General features: G+C 33.4%; 1 protein-coding gene and 1 long non-coding RNA gene across 8 annotated transcripts in view; one reads left to right on the top strand and one right to left on the bottom strand.

The window, feature by feature from the left end:
* Nucleotides 1–23,865, bottom strand: part of LOC122530230 (segmentation protein cap'n'collar) — a 99,004-nt gene extending 75,139 nt beyond the window's left edge. Inside the window, exons 1-2 of one of the 7 annotated variants that reach the window (XM_043657044.1) lie at nucleotides 21,053–21,238; nucleotides 16,472–16,496 (exon numbers count right to left, since the gene is read on the bottom strand). In XM_043657044.1, coding sequence (XP_043512979.1) covers nucleotides 16,472–16,496; nucleotides 21,053–21,087 — 60 coding nt within the window. In that variant the 5' untranslated portion in view covers nucleotides 21,088–21,238. Of the gene's footprint in view, nucleotides 1–13,777; nucleotides 14,180–16,471; nucleotides 16,497–16,848; nucleotides 17,032–21,052; nucleotides 22,563–23,730 lie in introns of those variants that run through there. The other 6 variants (XM_043657060.1, XM_043657035.1, XM_043657027.1 and 3 more) reach the window with 6 other exon arrangements.
* A 364-nt stretch (nucleotides 23,866–24,229) lies between these two features.
* LOC122530270 overlaps nucleotides 24,230–26,032 on the top strand; it is a 17,625-nt gene continuing 15,822 nt past the window's right edge. The window contains exons 1-2 of the long non-coding RNA XR_006306946.1: nucleotides 24,230–24,721; nucleotides 25,569–25,664. This is a non-coding gene — a long non-coding RNA (uncharacterized LOC122530270). The remainder of the gene's footprint in view (nucleotides 24,722–25,568; nucleotides 25,665–26,032) is intronic.

Here is a 26,032-nt window from a genome sequence, read left to right as displayed (position 1 = left end):
TCGCCGCTTTTATCTTGATTAGTTATCTCGAGAAGGAACATTCTCGCTCGGTCGATTGTTTCCTCGCGTTGGAATAACAGGTGCAACGTTCTCCGCTGGTCTCGAATCGATCTGTCTCCTCCCCGAAGGAAAAAGACCTCGCTTCTGCGGGACACGAGCCGATGACTGTACATTTTGTAACTCACTGCATCGAATGTCGATCATACAACACCGTGATAATGTAATTACTCTCCATTGTCGCCGATGACAACGAGCACAGCCAATCTCTTCTCGGAATAATCGGACATTTCTTCGCGGGAACGACCGGTTATCGATGGTACGGTATTATCGGATCGTTACAAAGTTTTGTCGATCTTAGTCTCAGTCGTCAACGTCGTAAAATTTTGAAGGAGTATCACGTAAAAAAAAAAAAAAAAAGAAAAGAATGAAAGAAAACAATTGTTCGAAAATAACGATTAAAATTTAACTGCGTTTGCATGAAAAAGAAATCTGACGATGGCGCCAGAATGTGAAGAAATTGCAACATGTACGAAGACGTGGTCTGATTAACCAAAGTTTTGTTGAACATTCTGCCTGATAAGAGTACAGTAACGGATATTCTTATCAGTATTGGATATTTGCGTCGAGCATTATCTGCGCGAAGAGAATTAATAATCGACCGATGACAAATTTTTGTATCCTATACTGAACAACGATCACATTAATGTCCCTGATAAAATGATGCAACTTTCTCATACATCTGCCTAAACACCCATCTTTTTTTTTTCAGTTATACTTTTATTCTCTTACTTCTCGACCGACTCGCTTCTATTACGACTCGCACAGGCCCACGATGTACATCAGCGTGATTAAGTGTTAGTTTCCCGTGTATCGCGGAACGCGCGATCATCGAAATCGTTCGTATGAAAAATTCAAGGAAACAACGCTCGGATGATAAATGTAAATACACGAAGTCAAAGATTAATTACATCGAACGGTGACTAGCAAAAGTTGGAAAAGTGGCTTGCTGGTAATAAGTAATCTTTAGAAATTTATCGGTAATCTCGTTATGGCATAACGCGCCACCTTTGCCTCTCTTTCGACGAGGCTGTTTGTGCACCGGATCCACAGATCCGACAGGGCACGGTGCACACTTCTTAGTCGGCGAACCTGTCGGGATGCTTTCGCTTGGCTTTTGACGGTAAATAGGCCTAATGGTGGCTCTACCGTTACGTTGACCAGCCTATTATTCTCGATTTTCACGCCACCCCTTTCGTTCCTAGCCAACACCGCATCGACTTCGGTCCCTAGTCTGTTAGAAAGTAGAATTATCTCTACCGATATCTTCCATCCTTTTTCGTTTTTCTTTAGCTATTTCTTTTTTCTTTTTTTTTTTTTTTCCTAAAGAATTTATTGAAAATTAAAGACAGACTCACTGAAAGTTTTCTCATTCGCGGCAATTAACAGATTCAATTCCGCGTCCGTTCCGCGAGCTACGGGAGGATAGAATAATGTTGCAACGCTAAATGTATAATTTAACGCCGCGATTGTTATCGAGGATATTTATCGAATTAACAAACGTGCGAGCGGCTAACCTGGAATTATTGTTATTAATTCCATTATTAGATCGAGGATGCGCACAACACTGCAAGTGGGAAGTATTTCAACCCAAGAGGAATTCTTTCTGCGCTGCTTGACTCTGGCTATAAATAAGAGGAAGGAACCGTGGCGAATGATGTTCCGCAAATCCGACTTGCTACTCATAAATTACTTAATATTCGCGTTAGTTACAACTAGCCTCGGATATACATACATCGCGGCAGACCAAAGCAGACACTGACCGCTAATGGGTCCCATGGGGTTACACCTATTTGCCTCTTTCCTCGTTCCACGAGATAAAAGATATTTCTGCAAAGAATCCTTCCCTTTCCGGTTTCCACAAGAAAATAGTCTTTTTCGTGGAAAATAATTTTGTTCTCTTTCTTTCTTTCTTTTTTTTTTTGTTTAGGCTTTAAAAATCTCATTTGCGGTTTGTTACAGCTACATTATTTGTAGGTTATAAAACTAGGAGAAAACTGTACAGTTTATTAAGGTTGTGCTATATTATCTGGAGGACTAACTGAAAGAAAACTTTACAGTTTATTAAGATTATACTATATTATCTGTAGGACTAAGTAAAAGAAAATTTTACAGTTTATTAAGGTTACGTTATATACTACTATGTATATTATTTGTAGGACCAACTAGGAGAAAATTTTAATAAGTAATTAGGAGTTAATAACTTTTATGCTATATTATCTGTAGGATTATCTAGAAGAAAATTTTACAGTTTATTAAGGTTTTGCTATATTATCTGTAGGACTAACTAGAAGAAAATTTTACAGTTTATTAAGGTTATGTTATATACTACTATATATATTATTTGTAGGACCAACTAGGAGAAATAAGTAACTAGGAGTTAATAACTTTTATGCTATATTATCTGTAGGTTTAATTAGAAGAAAATTTTACAGTTCATTAAGGTTTTGCTGTATTATTTGTAGAACTAACTGGAAGAAAACTTTACAGTTTATTAAGGTTATGCTATATACAGTTATGTATATTATTTGTAGGATCAACTAGGAGAAATAAGTAACTAGGAGTTAATAACTTTTATGCTATATCATCTGTAGGGTTAACTAGAAGAAAACTTTACAGTTTATTAAGGTTGTGCTATATTATCTGTAAGACTAACTAGAAGAAAATTTTACAGTTTATTAAAGTTATGTTATATACAACTATATGTATTATTTATAGGACCAACTAGGAGTTAATATTACCTCTATTAACTCTATAATTTATTAAAATTATGCTATATTATCTGTAAGACCAACTAGAAGAAAACTCTATAGTTTATTAAGCTTATGTTATATACAGCTATATTATCTGTAGGATCAACCAGAAGAAATAAATAACTAGGAGAAAACTTTATTAACTTTATAGTTCATGCTATATAGAACTAACTAGAAAAAAACCTGTACAGTTTATTAAGGTCTGCTTTAACAAACTTTTAAGGGCAAGAATAATTTGTATTTGCTGAGGTTCTTGATAAGTTTAGCCCTTTGAGGATCAGTAACAGAAAGTAATTTTTATTCCGATCTCTAGATCACGCTTCACGTTAACGACTTTTAAAATAATCGTTAAAATATCGTTTCTCGATCGAAGTTCAACTGACAATGAGGTTCTAGGTTAAAAGAGGTTTAAAAATCGTCTAAAAGCGATTTAAAAGTTATTTGCTTGGTAAATGAATTACACGCGTGAAAGGCGTGTCGCGTCCGTTTAGCTGAGAGTTAAACTTCAATGTAAAAATCGCAAAAGTTTTATCGCAATCGCGTTCGACATCCATTTCATCACAGTGTATTAAAATATACCAAAAAAAAAAGGTGTAGGAAACGAGTCGGTTCAAGTAAGTACACTTAACTCGGAAAATCAGAATACAGTCGTACAAGCGTCTGAATAATCCGGCGTCAAGGAGAATTCTAATCAATCATTGTGCATTGAGAGGACGTTTTTCTTAAAAAAAAAAGTGTCCCGTTAGGTAATTCAAAAGTTGGATTCCCAGGTTGATTAAAAAAATTGAGCAACTTTCTAAAGAGCAAGTACAAGCCTACTCTTGCGTAGAAAGAAAAGAGAAGAGAGAGAGTCGAGAGAGAGAGAGAGAGAGAGAGAGAGAGAGAGAGATTCAAAAGCATAAAGCATTAATTTCCTGGTTTTAATTAATGCGTCGTGCACGCAGCCGTACAGTAATGGCGGCTGAGCCGTCGTACTACGAAGAGGGGATAAAAGAGGGGGAAAAGGGAGGCGCGGCTAAAAGGGGAATTTGATTAATGATCCTGCAGGATCTGGGACGCGAGGAGGAAGAAGGGGAGAGAAAGAAGAGAAGGGGGAGGAAGCGTATCCTGGGGGACGCCTGTCTTGCCACAGAGCACCGATCACTACCAGAACATACCTCCACTCTATGGAACACATTTTTCAGATTTTTTTTCCTCCGACGTATACACATATTTTCGAAAAAAAAAAAAAAATACAATTCCGTTTTTTTCGTAGGTTACACGGGACGAGGAAGAGAAACACGTATATAATGCCTCACGTCCGCGAGCAAGTTTGAAAATTAAATTAGAGAATCTAATTTATCTTTTCACGTTATCGATCGATGATGACGAAAATATCGAGACGCTCTGAATTTTCGAAAAACATAGCAACTCGTTTTTTTATATTGTACGGGACGAAAGGAGAAATATATAACGCCTGAACTTGCCTTACATCACTTACACGTAAGTTTCGAAATAAATTAGAGAGAATCTGGTTTTACCTGAATATTGAATCTGTTAATTATTCGTAAACACCCAATATGTCTACAAAATTACACTTTCCGAAGAATCTGTCCATTTTGTCGGATGAATCGTTTATTTATAACAAAAAAAAAAAAAGAAGCAGGAAAAAAAGGGAGAGAAAGATCGATGAAGGAAAGAGGATGTCGGTAGGAAGATCCGGCGGTCTTCGGCTGACCGAAGAAAAATAGTTTGGTTATCGACGCGAGTCTGGAGCCAAACCAGCCCCTATCTCGTGTCCCATCGACATATCATCAATGTAATTCGTATAATGTATCCACGCAACCGAGCCAACCCAGTGGAGAGAAAGAAGAAGAGAGGAAATAAGAGGAGGAGGGAGGGGAGAGAGGGCGAATGCGTATATATACTGTTGTGGGATACATATATCGGCGAGAGGCAAAAGCAGCGAGGGGCGGTGCGTGTACAAAGGGAACGCCGACGATGCGATGCCGTCACGAACGTTCACCCCAACAGGGGCGTTCTCTCTCTCTCTCTCTCTCTCTCTCTTTCTCTCTCTTTTCTCAACCCCCGTATCCCGAGGTGTACCGCCAAGCCCAGTATTATGTATTCCCCGCTTTTTATTCGTATCTCGAAAGATGCGCGTGTACGTACCGTTGATCGTAGATGAAACAAGAAACGCGATGCACGATAATAATTGTACGGGAAGGGGGAAGGAGAGAGAAATGCACGCAGCACAACGTCAGAAACGAAGCTATAAATCTTATTTTAATTATTATTAACGTTATCTACTATTATCGCGCGTGCTTTTCAAGTATACGCCTTTGACTCGTCTGCGATACGTAGGGAGTATAGAAGAAAGCATTATGCGCACAGTTGGTGTAATAGGAGGCGCAAGGTGTGGCTAGAATATATTGCGAAAAAAATCGAGATTAAAAGATTAAAAATTAAAAAGATTTTAACGTTTATATAGGTATACGTGTTTCGCGAAAACCAGGCCACCTTCTTTATCTTTTCTATTAGTGATATTGATAATAGGAAATCGTTGTGAAGGAGGCGAATAGGGTGGAAGAACTACTTTTTTTCCTTTTTCAATAATGTTTCTTTTCAAGGTCATTTTTTACGCAGGAAACATGTATCTTTTCAGCACGCGAAACGGATCTTGAATTTTAAAATTCTCAAATTAACGTGAAACTCACGTTGAGCGAGATTCCAGACGAGATTAGGACGACAAAAGTGATCTTGAGAATGCACACAAATACTGTTACTCGTTGCTGTAGAAAAGTGAATAGAAAACTCGCACGATCTTCCGTGAAATTCACAATTACGCGGAGCTAGATTTTATTTACACTTAAAAAAAAAAAAAAAAAAAACAACGTCGAAACGAGTTGACTTCTTCTAATCGTCGGTGAAACTCCTTTTACGAACGACGTCGAGGTGAATCGAGCCGAAGAACTGCGACGCGGTGGTAGGAAGTTCGGTTCTTTCGATTTTCCACGCGCGGCGTTACTTTCTTTCCCTTTTTTTCCCCCGACATCGGTCTTTGACATCTTTGACGGTTCTTTGATCATTAATAATTAACGTCCCTCGGCTTCTAACGATGCTGCTTCCCGGTTCGAAAACCCGGCAAAATAAAATTAAAAAAAACGCGCGGTTTCTGATTAAATCGACGAGATCCGTAGATCCGAGCGATGAGGGAATTTTTAGCGCGCGATCGGTCCGTAGACTTGTAATTACGCGCGCAGAAGAAAACCGGTCTTGCGTCCAGCGATTTCACGACGGACGCCTTCGCTCTGGCTGTGGCCGCCATTAGCGCAAATAAGATTCCGAACTGTCAGGCTAGCCCAACTAATCACCACGCGCGTCTCTCCCCCTCTTTGGTAACGAAGCTTTTCGAAAGCGTTAATTATTTGAGCCAGTCCTACAATTCATCCGCCGCGACAATTTACCGACGACGTTCTCTGTTAATTTGTATTGCTCGACGTAGACGGCACTCGCCGCAAACATGGCGGGAATTTTTGAGCGAGCAACCCCTATCCAGTGTCAATATCCATCTATCCGAGTCTTTGTACAAAAATTTAAAGTTATTCTTCTTCTTCCTTTTATTGCAATTATCCAGATATCCGTCTATCCGGGTCTTTGTATGAAAAATTGAAGTTATTCTTCTTCTTTTTTTTTTTTTCTTTTATTGGAATTATATGGAAATTCCTTTACTAAATACATTTACTTTAATTACTTCAGGTTTTTATATTAAGTCATTTATATTTTTCTATTATTCAAATAAAAATGCTTATTTTTGTATAAATGACAGAACTTATGGATCAATTTTTTTTTTTTATCAACTCGATTTCATGGAATTCATCTATTAATTGGAACCTTATATTATTTTCATTTTTCTTTAATTCGTCATATTAATTTTGAATTATCAATTTGATATTGACATTTTGTAGATGTAATTTGATTATTTTTATATTTATTCTATTATATATTAATTTAATTTATATCCATCTATCCGAGTCTTTGTACAAAAATTTAAAGTTATTCTTCTTCTTTCTTTTATTGCAATTATCCAGATATCCGTCTATCCGGGTCTTTGTATAAAAAATTGAAGTTATTCTTCTCCTTTTTTTTTTTTTTTTTTATTGGAATTATATGGAAATTCCTTTACTAAATACATTTATTTTAATTACTTCAGGTTTTTATATTACATTAAGTCATTTATATTTTTTAAATAATTTCTTTTCTTCTACAATTTTAATAGATTTATACTTTTCTATTATTCAAATATTTGAATATAAAAATGCTTATTTTTATATAAATGATAGAATTTATGGATCAATTTTTTTTTTTTTTTATCAACTGGATAATTCATGGAATTCACGTATTATTAATTATTTCGTTAATTCGAATATATTATTTTCATTTTTCTTTAATTCGTCATATTAATTTTGAATTTGATATTGACATTTTGTAGATGTAATTTTATTATTTTTATATTTATTCTATTATATATATTAATTTAATTTATATCCATCTATCCGGGTCTTTGTACAAAAATTTTCGTTCTATCTCGATGCATCCTCGATTAATTTCCGCGCTTGTGAATGTGTGACTTTCGTTACGAATCGCAAGCGTTCAAATTATTCATTTTTTTTTATTGAAATTATCCGGAGAATTATCAATCTCGATGCATCTTGTGACTTTTCGTTACGAATCGCAAACGTCTAAGCTGTTCTCCTTTCTTTCTTTCTTCTTTTATTGAAAATTATCCAGATAACACGGACCACGGTGGCAATCGCGACTATCGGGGCGGTCGAAAGCGTGGAATATCCGAGAAACTGTAGAAACGAGCAGATGTTAGCGGTGCTTTGATTCGTCGTGAGAATCAAACGGGGAAGCGTGCACAAGTCTATGCAGCGCGCGTCCGCCGCGAAGGAAACTGCAATTCACGATGTAATCTCTGGGGAACGGGCATCGATCACACCGGGGATCTTGCTCCACGTCAAAATATTTCCAGAGACATTCTGTACGCCCGATGGAGAAGCGAGTTCGCTCGATTCCATCGGAAGCTGGCACCGTTAAATTTTGAATTTATATTTCTCCGTTGTTGGACGAGCGATAAAGGGAATCAAACAGGACAGTGTCTCGATCCCGCGGGAATCGGGGTCAATGAAGAAGAAGAAGAAAAAAAAGAGATTTACTCTACGTTTCCTTCTATATGCACGATTACAACAGAGTATAGAGCGCTGGTATTCCACGGTCCCATGTTCTGTTTGAAGTTTTCCCTTATTCCTTCTGCTCGAGCTAATTGTTCACGATAGTCCAATTAACATTTACAGATGTCTACGCTTGTACTTGTAGCGATTATGATGATAAATAAATTAATATCACAATACTACAAATAAACAATAACTCCGTAAGTAATTTTAGTAGTTTATATCAAAATATTATCAATATAACAAAATACATAGTTACTAATGATAAGTATCAAATAACGAAGATTAAATAATGAAAGTTAAATAACGAATGAATAATTAACACGATGATTGCAGTGTATATAAGTTTTTGTAAATATTTCCATGGTGATAATAAAATTACTAACAATTTTTAAATGTTCTATTGTTTATATAAAATACACATCTCGACGGAACGATTTAATGTACATGGATGCCGTTGATCTAAATTCTTCTGTAGTAATTATGATGATAAATAAATTAATATCACAATACTATAAATAAAACTCCATAATTAATTTTAGTAGTTTATCAAAATATTATCAATATATATAATTACTAATGATAAATGTCAAATAACGAAGATTAAATAATGAAAGTTAAATAACGAATGAATAATTAACACGATGATTGCAGTGTATATAAGTTTCTGTAAATATTTTTATGGTGATAATATAATTACTAACAATTTTTAAATGTTTTATTGTTTATATAAAATACACATCTCGACGGAACGATTTAATGTACATGGATGCCGTTGATCTAAATTCTTCTGTAGTAATTATGATGATAAATAAATTAATATCACAATACTATAAATAAAACTCCATAATTAATTTTAGTAGTTTATCAAAATATTATCAATATATATAATTACTAATGATAAATGTCAAATAACGAAGATTAAATAATGAAAGTTAAATAACGAATGAATAATTAACACGATGATTGCAGTGTATATAAGTTTCTGTAAATATTTTTATGGTGATAATAAAATTACTAACAATTTTTAAATATTCTATTGTTTATATAAAATACACATCTCAACGGAACGATTTAATGAACATAGATGTTGATCTAAATTCTTCGAAGTAAAGGTCGCTACAGTCTTTCTCATTTCGATACTTCAATACAGACCAAAAATTGTATCATTTGAATAATTTGAACTACGAATGTTCATGATAGTCTCTATTTGCGAGCAGACTTTCCCCACACGAAAAGTGAAATAAGAAAAATTTTAGACGATTTTTAGATACTCTTCAATACGTTAAAAATTTTCACATCTCCTTCAATTGATATAAACATATTTTCCTTTACAAATCAATGCATTGTTTCACTATAAAAGTTTCAATAATATAGATTACATTGAACTGATAAAAAAAAAAATTTTGTGGAAGATCTAGAAAAAGGTGCTTTCAACCTACATTTTGCCATTTCGAGTAGCAAAATTCGACTTACTAGTTAGGTATATACGTTCTACTTTCCGTGTATCGATGGACAAGGCGAAAAGGTTATAAATTCCACGACGATATTAAAAAAAAAGAAAAAGAAAAAAAAACGTGAGACGTAGGAAAGAGGGGGAGAGGGCGGGAGACGAAGAAAGAGCCCCGAGAGAAAGCAAGATGGACGTGACTGGTCGTAGCTGGATGATGGCCCTTTCTTATCGCATAGAATAGTTAGAAGGCGTAGCAAGGAGGGCCGAGGAGCCGGTTGACAAATGAAGAAGGCGTCCCTTTGAATTTATAGGCTATAAAGGAGTGTAAACGCATCCGGCACGAATCAGCCGAGTACGCGACGCGGCGCGGCGCGAGTTTCGGACTCACGGCCTCTGTCGATTAAAAAAATGTTAACGAGCCGGATATGGCTGACGGCAGGAAGGTTAAGGCAAGAATCGCGAATCCACTCCGCGAGAGTTCGATAGGTCGGCAACTTCAGGCAGTTGGACGGACAGCCGATTGACGGAAAGAGACATCGACGTGCCGGATAATATCTCCGATATAACGCCTGCATTATGCCACCCCAGACTCCAGTTGTAAAACCGTCTTTGTCCCCGTCACTGTAATTACCGACTAATCACGGATTTCTCTCGATTTCTTTCCAATTCCTTTCTAATCCCGTTGGTCAGCGAGAATTACTTTGCGAAGAATATCGAAAATCTCTCTAAAATTTAATCAACTGTAATTCTACTTTACTGTAGATTAATTATTGAGAGTAATACCTTTTTTTTTTTTTTTTTTTTGAATTTTCGAATAATATATTACTCATCAATTAAATTATTGAATAGCATATTACCGTAGAGTGATAGAAAAAGAATTTTTACAAATGCGATACAATCGTTGGGAACGCGACGTTTGTCGTCAGCGATTAGTTTTCTGATTCGAAGCGAAACTGAACTTGCCTCTTTCAAATTATCGTAAAAGTCGAACGAGGCGAAGGCACGTCGGCGGACGTGGTACGGTCCTGACTTTCTTTTCCATGTTTTCCCGCGGCACTTTCCTACCAAAACTATTCCAATGTCATTAGTCATTGCCGCAACATTTCTTCCCGAGACGAAGGGACGCAAAACTATTCTACCTACTTTGTTCGCGATCGAGGGGTGGCGAAGGTGTTTATGGTAATCTTACACAGAAATTCTTGGTAAACCGTCAAAGGCGGCCCTGTCATAACCCATCATTTTTCACAATAGGCTACATCGAAAAATTTCGAGGCACAACAACCGGGAGAAAAATTAATTGCCGACTGATCCGACACATAAATAAATTAATTAATCTGAGAATGTCTGACGTGACAATAGCCATGACTGTCAATCTAAAACCTAAATTCTACAAGTTTGGTAAAAATTCTTTACCTTGGTTAATAATATCAATAATAACTTTATACTATACCATATTTTTCACTTCGTAGAACAGAGAACGATGGTAGAAAATAGGGAGATTGTATATAATACGGTGTATCTTGAGCGAACATACATAGATAATGTACCACGTGTTATGCCAAGCAAGGTACAATTCTGAATCGTTTCAGAGAACAAGCCCTGACATATTGACAACAACCTGATGCGAGACCACCTTTGCTACACCGAAGTGTTTATCTTCCCTGGTATCTCGAAGCTACTATAATTTGTCAAACCAAAGCTGACATAACCTAAGGAACGATCCTGAATTACTCGTTCGGCTTTGATTTAGGTTCTTATGATGTCATGCTGTAAAGATTAATATTGTTAACAAAACTTAATTACTTTTAGTTAATTAACTCGTTTAATGGCGAAACATCAGTTAAAACATTTACTTTGGAAGGGAAAGAATGTAAAAGGAAGCTGCAAGTTCAAATCCGTCTGAATATATTCTAGCATCGAAATTCAATATAGGGATCTGCAGTATCTTGTGGGCTTTCATCGCCACCTATTGGAGCTGCATTAACGCTGGATAGCAACTCGAGCGAATTATGCCCGAGAACCATCGAACGGTAATTCATGAATTCATGGAATCTGTTCCGATTAATGAACGAATGATTAAAAAAAAAAAAAAAACAAATTTTACAAATGGATTTCCTTGGTAAGGAAGATGTCTTATTTTGTTAAACTTTTTTTTTTACTTTACATTTGTTGTATTTATTAAAGAACAAACCAACTTTACCAAAATTGTTGATGCATGTGTTTGTGTAGCTCGTAGTTAATAAAAGTGACAATTTAGTTAGCATTTTGATACTGTAGTAACAAAACAAAAGAAGAAAAAAAAGAACAGCGTAGATGCGTCTTGAAATGATGAATAATTTGAATTTTGATGAATTTTAGTTGGTGATTTAAGCATTAGAAACAGGCGGAAATAAAATCGAATATATTATGGAAGTAAATAAGGCAGCAGAAACGAAGGAACTTAAGTTCGCTGGATGGACAAGTTAATTTATCGGAATTTATTTCCTTTTTTGAATTTATTCCAACTTGTTAGAAATTGAAAAATTCAGCATTCAACGGGAAGCTACGGTAAAAGCATCGAAAGAAGGATCTTAAAGGAATTTTGAAATCGAATCGAAATACGACGTCGAGTTGAGTTTAATATGAATATTTTAATTTTTTAAGTGGATACTTTAATACGCAACATGTAGAAAAAGTCACAAGCTCTTCACTACGCCCGTACTTTATCTATTAAATCTCAACTATATAAGTAGAACTTTACTCAATCTAGTCTGTTAAACTAACAGCGATAAAACTATAGTCAAACTATTGGTCTATACTACAGACTTGGATGTATAGCAGTAATCAACTGTTATGTAATGTTACTTGATGTATAAATGGTGCGAAATTCTTCAGACACGCAATATAATACACAGCGATACAAAATTATGAGGTGAATCTTTGTAAACCGATATAGAAAGTACACCAGAATGGACATATTATCGTCTCGTGCTTTTATGACAAGTTGGAAAATGTTTACAATCAAAAGTAAATGATTAAATACCGAGTCAAATATTTTGCCAAAAATCATTGTAATCAAAAGTTCTCACTAGAGAGAATCACGATGAAGAAAAGTTAGAGTCAAACGATTTAACGTGTTGGAAATATTAAAAAAGAAAAAAAAAAAGAAATTAGCAAAAAGTTTTCACAGAACTTAAATTCTAATTTTATTATTAATTAAAGTTGAACAATTCAGTTGAATTGGATAGAGGATAATATTTTTGAACAGTAGCGTATTGAATTTGCAAAGATGGAAAAGAATAATGTGACATAGAAAATAGGGAACCAACTTCTAATGGTGAAAAACTATTTTAATTCACACCAGCACAATGATTCTAACGATTGGTAAAACGATTCATACCAGGAAAACTACACTGTTGCGCCATTCTTCGAACAATGATAGACATGTGTAATGATGGTTCTATATAATGGTAAAAAAGAAAAAAAAAAGAAAAAATTTTAAGTCTCAAATAGTCTATTGAAAATCGCAAAAATTGAAAGACCAACTGATGTCAAAGTAATTTAAATTAACAAGGAGAGAATTCGCAATATTTGCGAATATCTCGTTTTATTTGTTTATATAATGCGATAATATGTAGGAGCACAATATTGTACATCGATACTAAAATTGTTGGGGCTGAGAGAATTTGATACGCGTTAGATTGGAGCAATCGATACCATAGAATTTAATTTAAATTTTCATCGAGGAAAAAGAAAGACGACTCAATTTCTGTTACATCCCATAAAATAAATAGAGATTTGAGTTCAAATCAAGAGTCACCTCACGATTCTTTCTGGAATACTGCACTTTACTCTATGTTTGTCTCATGCTCTTTCCGAATAGACTGTCTTTTTAATATCGAAATAAACTCTCTATATAAAGTACAGATCTTTTGGATGATTCTCGCGATAAGTCTATCGAGGCGAACAGCTCTGTCCTTCATAATATCTTTCCATTGAAAAGTGAGGTTATAATACGTAGTATATGCCTACATTCAATTACTGTAGCAAAAATGATGTTTTCACATTTTCGTTTTCTTGAAAATCTTCCAATTAAGCTCGATCGTGGTTGAAAATCGGAATGTCCACGTTTTCACGCCAAAAGTTTTATTTTAAATTACGTTTGTTTAGAATGGTGAAAATTTCGTAAAGGTCGTCCAAGTTTTTTTGGCACGGTATTCTCAATTTCAACGTTAGAGTAGACGTTGCGACGTTAAATAATAAATTTCGATAAATAATAGAACAGACTGATAAAAAGCTGTTGGCTTTGAAACGTCTCTTACCATCTTAGACATCGCTGCGAAGTTACGATATTCCGTATAACTGTGTACAGAAGTATGTCAATCTTAATTAAAAGATGTATCACTGTGAAAATTTTGTTTCCAGTTTTCACGCACTGTGCTTAAATTTCACCGGTGCTGGGATGCGTATTGTACGTCACCGCTATTTTAAGTTTGTTTCGACGAGACTCACAGTTTTTACCCGAACACTTGCACAGAAACCGATTTATTGAGAAAATCAACGAGAAAACATTGACAATATCGTCGAGAAGGTGATGATCACACTGACCACTGATCGAAAAATGTGTTTGAATGCTCGACAGTGTCGATCAAGTAGTGTCATCGACGACGAAACAAGCAAGGAGAATGACTTTGATGACGACGACGACGGGAATGAAGACAACGATTACAGATTGGACTGTGCGTGTGAGAAGATAACAACCAGTACCGGATAGGCATTGGAGTGCTCCTACCCACACCAGAAACTCCGTGTGGATTTCGCCGTGAGCGAAAACTATGTTGGTTTTGGCCTTACGTTGAGCATCGATTATTCTTCGCGGACTTTGATACCAGAGAAAGTTTCAACGTATGGAAAATCCATGGTTAACGCTTAGTTGAACACGTCCACGAGAGCATTCCGACACTGTGACCAGCTTCACTATAAAATGTTGATAAACTCGATCGCGTCGCGAATCGAAATATTTTCAAAAAATTTCGTGCAATTGACTTGAAAATTTGTTGAATTCGCGCAATTAATCGAGAATCTGATCGAATTGAAAATTTGTTAAATTGAAAATTTGTTAGATTTGTGTAATTCGTTGAAAACGTTTATTCTTATATATTTATAAAATTAAGGGCTTGGTAAATTGTTTAAACCGTGTAAAACTAGCGTTGCTAATGTTTCGTATACTAACATGAAGCTAACATTTACACTAACATTATACACTACTGCGAATGGCTTCGAGTTACATCACGTGCTGGCATTATGTTGGTAATTATTATCACAAGTTAGCCACGATAGGGGAAATAATCAGAGAGTGGGAGAAAATTGACTGTGACTTAGAAGACTTCCAGAACAGTACAACAGTGTGTAGGTAGCTATGATTAATAGAATTAGAGTATACACTCGAAATCGAAAGATTTATACGTATCAAGTGTTATTGGGTTAGGATTTTTATACGCCGCTAATAAATATCTTGGGAACAAAATTTAGAAGACACTCTAATGCGATTCTTGATTCAAAGATGAAAATTATCATTTTCGCAGAAGCTAATTACACGTTTGTCGTTTCCTAATAGGCAACGTTATGTAACTTATTGCTTTGAAAATTGCGTATAGAATAGAAATTTCTGGAAAAATTAAATCAAAAATGAAACTTCTTTAAAAATTATTCTTCCATGTAAAATGAAGATAGAAAGTATAAATTTGTACATTTATTATACTTTCTCTCGAATAAGAAAAGTTTGGTTTTTTATTTCATCGTAGTATTAATAATTGCTCCACTGTGCTAATGATTTTTTTAATGAGAAAATCAAGTCTAAATATATACGACAATAACAATAATGATAATTGATAAACAGATAAATATTTTCATACGAGCTGCGTAAATTATTGTTACTGCTAAATTTTTTTATATAATTGTATTTAATGACCGTAATATAAAATAATAAGGCCAGAAATTGCGATTGATTTTTACAGTAAATTTAAGACTTCGAAACGACTTAACCGCTACATGGTAACAAAGATACCATTTGTATCAACTGATCGATTCTGCCTGATTTATCGATAAAAAAAAAACGTACTGTCGACAAAACAGAATTACAAACACCTAACCATTGATTGTCAATGATCTAATGTTTATAAATTATATATTCGAATATACTTCGAAAATTTTATAATTATTAAATGCGAAATTGTAACTAGGACAGTTGTAATTTCATTTTTGTTTCACTTGTAAGAAGAAAGTATAATTGGAAAAAGAAAAAAGTCAAAATACACGAGTTTGAGGTCAAAAATGCGTGGGCATAATTTGTGAAGGTTACAAGAACATTGCACTCGAAAGAACGGAGCATTTTAGAGCACAGAATGTAGTTATTTTTACAAAGGTTGTTGTGACTGGTTTCGATCTTGTTAACCTTGGCTGAGATCTTTTTAAAACACTTTTCTCGAACAAGAAATTGGGAAATAATCAACAGTTTCCTTTATTTTCTTTTCTTTTTTTTTTTTTTTTTTTTTTGTTAACATTCTTATATCTTTTCTTTCATTAACTTCGAACAATTAAGATAATTTCACAATATCACTCATTTCGTTTTCCTGACTCATTAGAATCTATTTATAACGCGTTTATTTTCGTTTCATATTGTAGAGAATGAAAAACATATAATTTAACTTAGAATTTTCATAAATTAAGTTACACTAAGTGATGATAACCGAAGATTAATAATATGCTTAATATATTGTAACATAGTTAAAATTATATTCTGTGGGCATATTTCAAAACTATATTTCATTTCGTATTTATACAAGGAAAGTATTTCCTCGCAGCAACCCGGAATCCGATATAAAAGAAAAAAAAAAGAACTTACCACGAATGTTGGTACAATAAATAAATAACTCATTTTGATCATTTTTTTTTAGGACTCATTTTTATGACGTAGAAAAGTAGAATATTTATAACGTTTAAATAATGTTCATTACCAAAAGAAGAACTGACAGTACATACCTGAAACAGAAACAAAATAATACAAAATTTTTTACTGAGTATTACAAAAATATGTGAGTGTATGTAATGTCAATGTACGATCGAAAATATGTTTTGATTTCTACAGCACTATTACATAAATACGTCCTGGTTTTACATGTATCTGTTATATTCTTTTAATTAAACAAAACGATCTAAACTGCTACTAATTAACTAGATAAAATTCCACATTATCGGAACAATTGCATCACGCGTAATGAATTATTCACCAACATCTTTTTTTAATTGTGCTAGATTATTAAATAAAATTGTATTATTTCTGTATTAATTGTTGTAATAACGAGCACTATAATGCTCAATTGTGCAAACATACATCATCATGTACGAAAACAGAGATCATTCGCTGTTTCCTCTTTCTTCGCGCCATCTTGCACGCCGATTAACCGCAACGTTTCCGAGTTATTAGTAAATTCTACATTTAAAAGAACCACGTGCGCACAAGTAACCTAAATGCTCACTCGAGGACAACGCGCATTGCACTAGAAGGTACTGGAACTGAGGATTCGAACTGGTGGATACGTGCGAGAGAAGGCATGTATTTCGTATTTACCTTTGTTCCTCAACTAACCAACCAGGGTCACCAGGGTCATCATTTCCATACCATTACTATGCTGATTTATGAAAATTTATGGATTTCCATGACGCGTTCGATAAAACTTTACGTTTGATAAAAGTGTTTTAAAGTCGCGTTTTTAATTCGATAATATCTCTCTTCCGATCGACGAAAGTAAAATCACCAGTTTCACCGTATTCCGTGAAAATATTCCACCAATGAAATATCAATGAACCGAATTTCAATACAAAAAAAAAAAAAAAAAAAAAAAAAAAGAAGAGGAAGGATTAATGTCGATAGACGTGCAGCACGTGTATTTGGATAAATAAATAATAACGCAAGAACTTTTTATACAACACGCTGACCTTTACTTGGTTTCATGATACTTGGTTTCGAAGGAAGGTTAGGAAAATCATCGTTCAATTTTCAATTCACATTGTCTGTTAAATCTGTAAGAAGTATATCTAAGAATATTAATAAAATTACTTAAAAAAAAAAAAAAGAAAACAGAATTTGTTTATTATTTTAATACTTAGAGATAAACGAAATGAATCTCGCGGTATTATCAATTGTTCTATCTTGTGCGAAGGCTTTTCTGTATCAGAAAATCTTTATTTCAAAGAAGGAAGGACTTATCTTAGTTGTTTTTGTAAGACGCACTGATACGAGAACATCGAAAAAAAAAAAAAAAAAAAGAAAACAAACGATGCAATAGCGAGTTTTGTATTACGAAATGATAAAACAATACAAGTAATTTACGTTGCAATCGTGTTATACAGATCTACGAGCGTAACTGGTAACTTTTAAGGGGAAGAAAGGAAAAAGCTAATTGTAAGCCAAAGTTTTCTCTCGCGATTAAACGAGGGCTAAGAGAAATTTCACAGATAACGATCTGATCATAACGAAGGCAACAAAGAGAGAACGACCAAATGTCCTTGAACGTGTGAGAGAAAACCATTCCTTTATCCATTGTTCTTTGGTGCGATGCTCGAGTTGAAACGAACGCTTGGATTTGGACGTTCCGATGGTACGTGGCGATCAGTTGATCATAGATATACTACGTAAGGATGAATGACGTAAGGTCAGAATGTGCTTGCGACACTCATATTTATAAGTGATATATCACAAATACACTTGCAACTAATGCATCTGATTTCTCTTTTGCTCCACATATAGTACGCAAAGCAGGCACTCGCGTGGATGCAGCGCAATAGAGAAAAACCCAAGTGTGGATGCGCGCACGGCAACGTGCCAATTGTGAATGCGTGATGGACAGAGAGAAATTATTACAAATAATGAAATAACAGTATCAGAGTAGTCACAAAGTCTTTTGTTCAACAGTTGCGGTTTTAGAAACAATGTCCAGTCTTTTGGTGTAAAATGAAATTAAACCTAGACTACGTTCACCTTTTTTTATTTATTTTCCAATGATATTTCTTTCACAAATGAGCGAGGGGACTTGTTTCACGTGAGAATCAAAGTTGTTCACTTTCTTTGTTTGCCAATGCACACAATTTCATTGTAAAATATTATTAACCCAATTGCGAAGAAATTTAGGCAACTGGCAAAACGAACGGACGCTGCGTTTATTTACTGCGCAGAAACAACAACAAATATGTTTCTTGATAGACAAATGACAACTAGTCAAAGTTTGTTTAAATTACACCAGAATTGACCAAAATTTATACACAATGGGTAATAAATACCTATTCTTTAATAAATCTACGTGGAAATCTGGGAAATTTCCAAAGATGAAGAAAGTTTCAATAGAATTTTATTATTTTGTTATTCGGTGAATTCAGTATCGCTTTCTCGTTGACAGTGAATCATTAGTGTTCGCTTCGCTATTTTGAGCAAAGATGCACGGCGAAACTCGCGAGGAAACATTCGGTTCGACAAAAATTTTCCATCAATTCCCGGACGAATTCGGGTCGCATCTGGCATTTTCGTTTCTTTTTTTCTTTTTTTTTTTTCTCTCACAAAGCCGACCAGAAGCGCGTTTGTATTCGTGCATTTCCACACAATTATTTTTGCAATCGAGGCCGTTGCACGAGAATTCACAGGAAATTTTGATGATGCAGTGCCACGCGATAAAAAGAGGTCTGTGATCGCCAACAAGACGCACATGTCTACGACCAAGTATTTATAATTCGTGATCAAAAATCAAATTCGCCGGCCGAGGGAAGTGTGAATTAATCAAAAGAAAAGAAAAGAAAGAAAGAAAAAAGGAATTAATCGTTGTAAACGAAAATGTTGAAACGTTGAATTTTCAGAAGAGCGGAAAGTTTTTGGAAAAGAAAAAGTTAGAAGATCTACGATTCTACGAGTTTATCAAGTTAGTGAGCAAACGAAAGAAGTTTTTTTTACATCTGTTAGATTCTTATATTAGTTAACATGGCGAATTTCAAAAATTGACGATGTTAGAATAAAAAATGTTGTTGCTAAAATTGCGTATTCTGTCTTCAATATATACGGCATAACATATAGATTAAAACTCTGCAAAAGTTTGACTTGAAATTCAATAACTGCGTTTGCGCTCATATTTCAAATTTTTAATTCTTTAGAAAGTATTCTCCATTTTTTATGCCGTGCAACAGTAAATACACAAATTGACACGAAATTGATAGTCAAGTTGTACAAAAAAAAAGTGTATGAAAATCACGTAATATGTATATCTGACAATAAGTAAGTGGTTTTCCGTATATATAATTTCTCTAGTTGGAGAATATCTAATTCATTTAAAAAAAAATGCATATTTACATTTAAACGGAATAATATTTGCATAACTTTTTATGCCAGGCTGAAATTTTTTTAATTTCTCAACTCAAACGTTATGTCGAAGTGTTGTTAATTTGATATTTTAATAAAATATGGTTTTACTAGACAGATAAATTCGATTTCTCTCGGATGTGATTTTTAAACCTTAAACATTATAAAAGAAGTAAGTAGTACATGTCTAAATCTTTGAAAAATAGAAACGCAATTAGTTGACCTAGTTGACTGATATGGGTGACCTGGAAATTCAAGGACATTGTCAAGAAAATAGTGCAAATGCTATTGGCGTGAAGCTGATAGAAATATTTAATTTGTTAATCGTTCGAATTAAAACAGGAATATTTACGTTTTCCAAATATTTTTTTTTACACAAGAAATACTCAAATATTTTCTTAATACATATTTCCACTATGTTCTTTTGAGAAAATATTTTACTTATAATAAAAAATTTCGGAAAAAAGTTATCTGCTGAATGACCCAGTACTTCAATATGTGTAAAAGGTCGATGATATATTAACCTAAAGGAAATATTCTTTATACATATCAAATTTCAAATACAAATCTCTTTCGTTATGTATACGAGATAACACGAGTATTTCGTTTAATTTAAATAAATTTCAATAATCACTTTTTTTTTTACGTTAAGACGATAAAAACAAATGAATATTATCGGAAATATGAATTTATTAAAGTGGTTCGATCGACATACTAAAAATATTGAAAATATTGAAAAATTTTTCCACAGGTCGTACCAAGGATACACGTGATAACATATTTTTGACAGTGATCGTTGGCACAGTTACGTTGTTTTTTATCACAATAGTATAAAATAATCAACGGAGAGATAATTTTTGTGTAAGCAACGAATAATTAATTAAATAGCTTCATTGCATAAAACAAACTCTAAATATTTTAAAAATTTAATTTTTCAGTTTTTTAATCATATTTACATTACTGATCCAAGTCCTCAAAGAGTTAATAAAGACTTGTTGATGCTATAATAATAGTCCGAACAAAAAATAAAAATTTTACATGTTGATTTGTAAAATTTGTAAAAATTATCCAACAAGTTTGATCTTGTACTAGTATCTTTTACAAGTGAATTAAATATAATAATAAAAACAAAAGTAAAAGATAAAGTAAAGGCTAAACCAAAAATTTACGTTAAGAAGCTGAAGCAAAAAAATACCTCTTGAGTAAGTTCTGCTGTATTAGTTGGTTCATCAGGACTTTGCGAAGAATTTGATGGGTCAGGTGATGTCATATTCCTAGTTGGGTCTGTAGAAAGTGATATACTGGGTCCTGCTATGTCAAAATCTCTTCCAGAGTCTTCGACGTTTAACAAATACGCATGGATATCATTTAAACCAGAATTTATTCTATTGTATCTTCCTAATGAATTTAAATCTTCAAACAGATCTCTCTCATAATTTAAAAGCATAGAATCTAAGTTTTTTGGATGAACAAACATAGGGCGATGAACTATTGTGTGGACATCAGTATGCCATCTAGAACCATTGTTTAGATCTAATGAACCTACACCTATGGTTTGAATGTCCAAACCTAGGTAAGATTCTGGATCCAGTCGTAACAAAGAAAGTAGCAGTGCTAGTTGAAACAGCTCCTCGTGGTACAATTTCTTTATACACAACATTTTGCTTGTTTGGTATTTAAATCACTTCCAAGTTGACAAATTTACAAGTTTACAATCCAGATTATTTCAGCTTATTGTCACAATAGTTTGGCACGTTTTGAGATGAGTTATCACAAAGAAACAAATGTTCATGTTAAACCGTTGTTTTTGTCAATGGTTTGACTCAGTCTAAATGTCCAATAATGTTCCCATAACTGCATGTAATTACAACATATTGGCTATAAGTGAATTTATATGCACCATTCAATAACAGATAATTCAAGACTGTGTTCTTAATTGTTAACAATGTTGTCAAACACCACTTCTTAAACTTTTGTTTTCCTCTTCAACGTAACCAATACAGAATTGAAATTAGATTAAGAAAGACAGTTTTCAAAGTTCTTGTTGGATGAACTTATTCGACAGAGTGTCAGAATGGAAATAAAGATTCGAAGCTCTGTTTAAACAAGTAGAGGTCAGTTACACGAACACAAAAATAACCTCAAAACACACACTAACCACGTCAAACTTCAGTACACGTCGCGTACGTCCTACGCATGCCTCGGATTTCGTTTGATAATTTAAGGCGATACTTTTTTGAATTAATGCTAACACTTCTCTTCCACTGACACACCACAGCAACTATGATAAAAAGCAAGAATTCCCGTTTAATAGTAAAAACTGACAGATCCGCGAGCCTAAACCGGGCCTAAAGCTGTCTTAAATTCGTTTCCATTAACTATTCGAGGCACGCGACAAGCGCCAAGTACCTCCTCTTTCAATTCATTTTGGTTTGATGATATTAAAATTCCGACAATGATAACGTTATACTACTCCAATAGAATGCATTTCACAGAGAAACGAACTAGCACACCTTCCTGGGAGAGATCGTTCACGATATGTGACTCAGCATTCACTCCGGCAACGTCGTTTTTCAGGGCTGCGCCAAGTACACGCTTCTCCCCATATACTTCTACACATGATGACAAATCCGTTTGCCTCGTCGAATTTAAACCTCTAATGTATTTTATTTCTTATTCCCATTTGTGGAATACTAATCTCCCTTTGTTTCAAATGCTAACCGATTGTGAAACACTACGAACGATGACGCAATGAGAACTGCAGAAATTAATCTAGAAGTAGTTATAATACACGTGGTATCAGCTTATTCGCGTGATTGTTTATAACGTAGTTCGTACTATGTACGAAACAAAAAAGTTTACTTATACATACAGAAAAATAAAAATATTTTTAATGCGTTTGTATGTTTAACTTTATAAAATAAAACAAAAGTGAAATATCATGTATTTATGTATATGGATATCTTTATTTTCGAAATAAATTATCGATTCTTTATTGAAATATATATGTACTTATATAACTTATGTAACCATGTAGTGTTTCATTATATTTTCACTAGTTTTTCTATTACATGCAAATTCGTACTGATTGCATAACTATTTCTTTAACGTTCGTTTACTATTGCTTTGATAATTAAAACACATAAATTTACTGATAAGATAAAGACAAGACTACGAGATTATAGTTGTGAGATCATAGTCAATAATTCAATACAAGTATTTGTTCTTTTCGATATTAATAATAGTATATAGTTATCTTTTATCAAACAGATTTATTTCCTTATTTATGTGATAAAATTACGTCATTTGTATAATTATTTTAATAATTACAATAGTATATTTACTGTCATATTTATTGTTATTAATGTATATAATATCGTGTATTATAGTTCGTATAAGTCGATGAATATATGTCTAAATTTTTATACAATCGAACGTGATTAAAAAATGGAAAAGAAAGCAGCGTTGAAAAGAAGCAGCCTTTTAATATATTAATATTTATTAAGGCTGATTGAAATTAAAAAGTAGAAGTTAATTTTATATACGTATGAGTGAGAAAGAAAGATATTACTGTATGTGTGATACATCTGCATGTGTGAGCATGAAAGATATAGAGAGAGGGACTGAAATCGTGTAAAATCAAACTAAAATAAAGGAACTCCGCTTACGATCATGTTGGTACGTCGTGCGTAGTTGCCATATTTAAACTGTTAATATAAGTTCGTAAGTGATCAAGCTTACACGTGGAAGGAATCATGAGTATGTAAATAAATAATATATATATATATATATATATATATATATATATATATATATATCAAATGTATATGCAAAAAAAGCAAATATATATATATTCATATGTTTAATACTTACCCCACTCGTTGTAAACTCTGTTGACTTCAGATCAATTACATTGTTGCCGGGTGATAGTGATGTCATACGCGGTAAATCTTCCGTTTGAAGCATGTCTCTATTAATCTCTTAATTTTTAAAAGTTGAAATTATTGAATTAAAAGAAATCACTTAAGTACTACTCGATACCGACTAAAGATTCGTTACTCGCAGTATACAAGTATACAAGTGGAACACATTACGTCACTCAACTTTGAGAAACACTGTCACTTTAATAAACTGTTTTCGAAGAGTACGTTGTAAACTCTCATATTTTAGACCATATTTCAATTAAAATACAATGACAACTATTTTTGTAACGAAAGTTATAATGCACGTAATAATGCAATTGTTGAGATCGACACGGAAGCAATTGTCTGTCATTCCAGCATGAGATAATTAGAATTTTTCTTGGACTACGTCACTACAACCGCGCTATTTGAACATGGCGCCATTGACTAAAGAGAAAACAGATACGATATTACAAAGACTTCTTGTTTCACGTTTCAAAATACGACTTCGAAGAAAAACAGAATATTCCTTACGCTCTTTGCGACGTGCTATGGCCAACAATAAAGTCAATAGCGTTATTTTTATTATAAAACAGTCACATTGAAATAGTGACTGCAAACAAAGCCTATGATTGAAAAATTTTGCTAAATACGATGGAAATTATTTCGAGGAGTAAAATCATTTAGATTGAAGCTTAAAATTAAGACTTGAAGTTAAAACACGTTTTTTTAACTAACAATAAGATCAAAATTAAAATATATTACTACTTGCGTACAAAATGCGCGCGCAATGTTTAGTTCAGCTAAACGATCACAGCGCCATCACACAGTGAAACGTAGAATACACTTATTGCGATACTCAGACATATCGATATATCTCGATCTGTAGTTATTGAAATGTAACGCACATCAGTAAAAGTGGGAAGCAGTAGCAAGAAGAAATGTCACTTAGAAGTCTACAGGTAAATATTATAACCATTATTTTTAGACTTATATTTACACTTCTGAGTACATTTGCAATTTAGAATAGTGATCATTATTTCAAAGAGTTATTATTCAAATTAGTTCCTCCTTGGATAGAAATGAATATACATACATATATATATATATGTTTCATGGTTCACGAGTTGGCATAGAAAACTTTTATCATATTCATTGTTCAAAACATTCTTATAGGACGATTTGCTTTCTCATAACTCTCATAAAAGTGTTGAAAATTGTGGTTTTAAGATATATTATCATGCATAACGTTTATTAAATCATGTAAATTTTTACTTAATAATTTTTATATAATTTGTTGCTTTTGTATATTTATTTGTATAACTTTTAGTTCTCTTTTGTTCAGATTCTTGATTGATTGCAAGAGAATATGATATTGCAATTAATGATAAATCTGATAATTTTTCATGGATGTAAAGTAACTTGATTTGTATCGATAAAAAGGTAGGAATTTTCCGGAAAAGAACGCCATTATGGGTAAATTTAAACACATTCTGCGCATCACGTTTTTTACGTACTGCGCAGCTTTGTCTAACTAGAAAAAGCGCGCCATATTTGACTAGTTTGAAATACAATTCAAAATGTTGGACATTCAGAATATAATTTCTGTAAATCAATTATATTAGAAAATATTCATACATATTTGTCAGGAAATATTTTGCAATATATAATAATATTTTAGTAATTAACAAATTATTCACAAATTTTGTTAGATTATTATTAGTCAGAAAATAGAATCTGACTGAAAATTTGATAAGTTTAAACTTCTTATTTTTGAATTGAATATCAAGTACAAATCATTTGTTACAGATTACTTCCAGATTTCATTTTTTTCTATGGGATTCGACGATTTTTGTTTGATGATGGATTTGACGATATAGATGACAACTTTTTTCGCATCTAACGGTGAGTCGCATGTATTTTTGTTCCTCTGGTCGCTCAATCATCTCGTAGGATGAAAGATCCCAATCGACACAAGTAACTGGTTGTACAACGTAAATTTTTCGACGAGCATAATGACCGCGAGTATTTATTATACTCGCGAGTAGTAACATTTTCCTATTTTATTTATTAGTTCAGGATAGGTCTTCTTACGTATCGCGTGTTTTAACAATTAAAATTTCAAACCAATAATATTACTATAATTTCAGCATCAAATTAAATTCAAGTATAATTCTCGCTGCAAATGTAAGAGGACATTTCGCGACAAGCAGATTTCTGAATCAAAGCAACAAATTTTAAATATTGCTTTCACGTGTTCGAAAATGTGCTTT

The sequence above is a fragment of the Frieseomelitta varia genome, unplaced genomic scaffold, assembly GCF_011392965.1.
Source record: "Frieseomelitta varia isolate USP_RPSP 00005682 unplaced genomic scaffold, Fvar_1.2 scaffold_134, whole genome shotgun sequence".
NCBI classification, from domain to species: domain Eukaryota; kingdom Metazoa; phylum Arthropoda; class Insecta; order Hymenoptera; family Apidae; genus Frieseomelitta; species Frieseomelitta varia.
The sequence above is the reverse complement of the archived record's forward strand: the minus strand, read 5'-3'. Positions and strand labels throughout refer to the sequence as shown.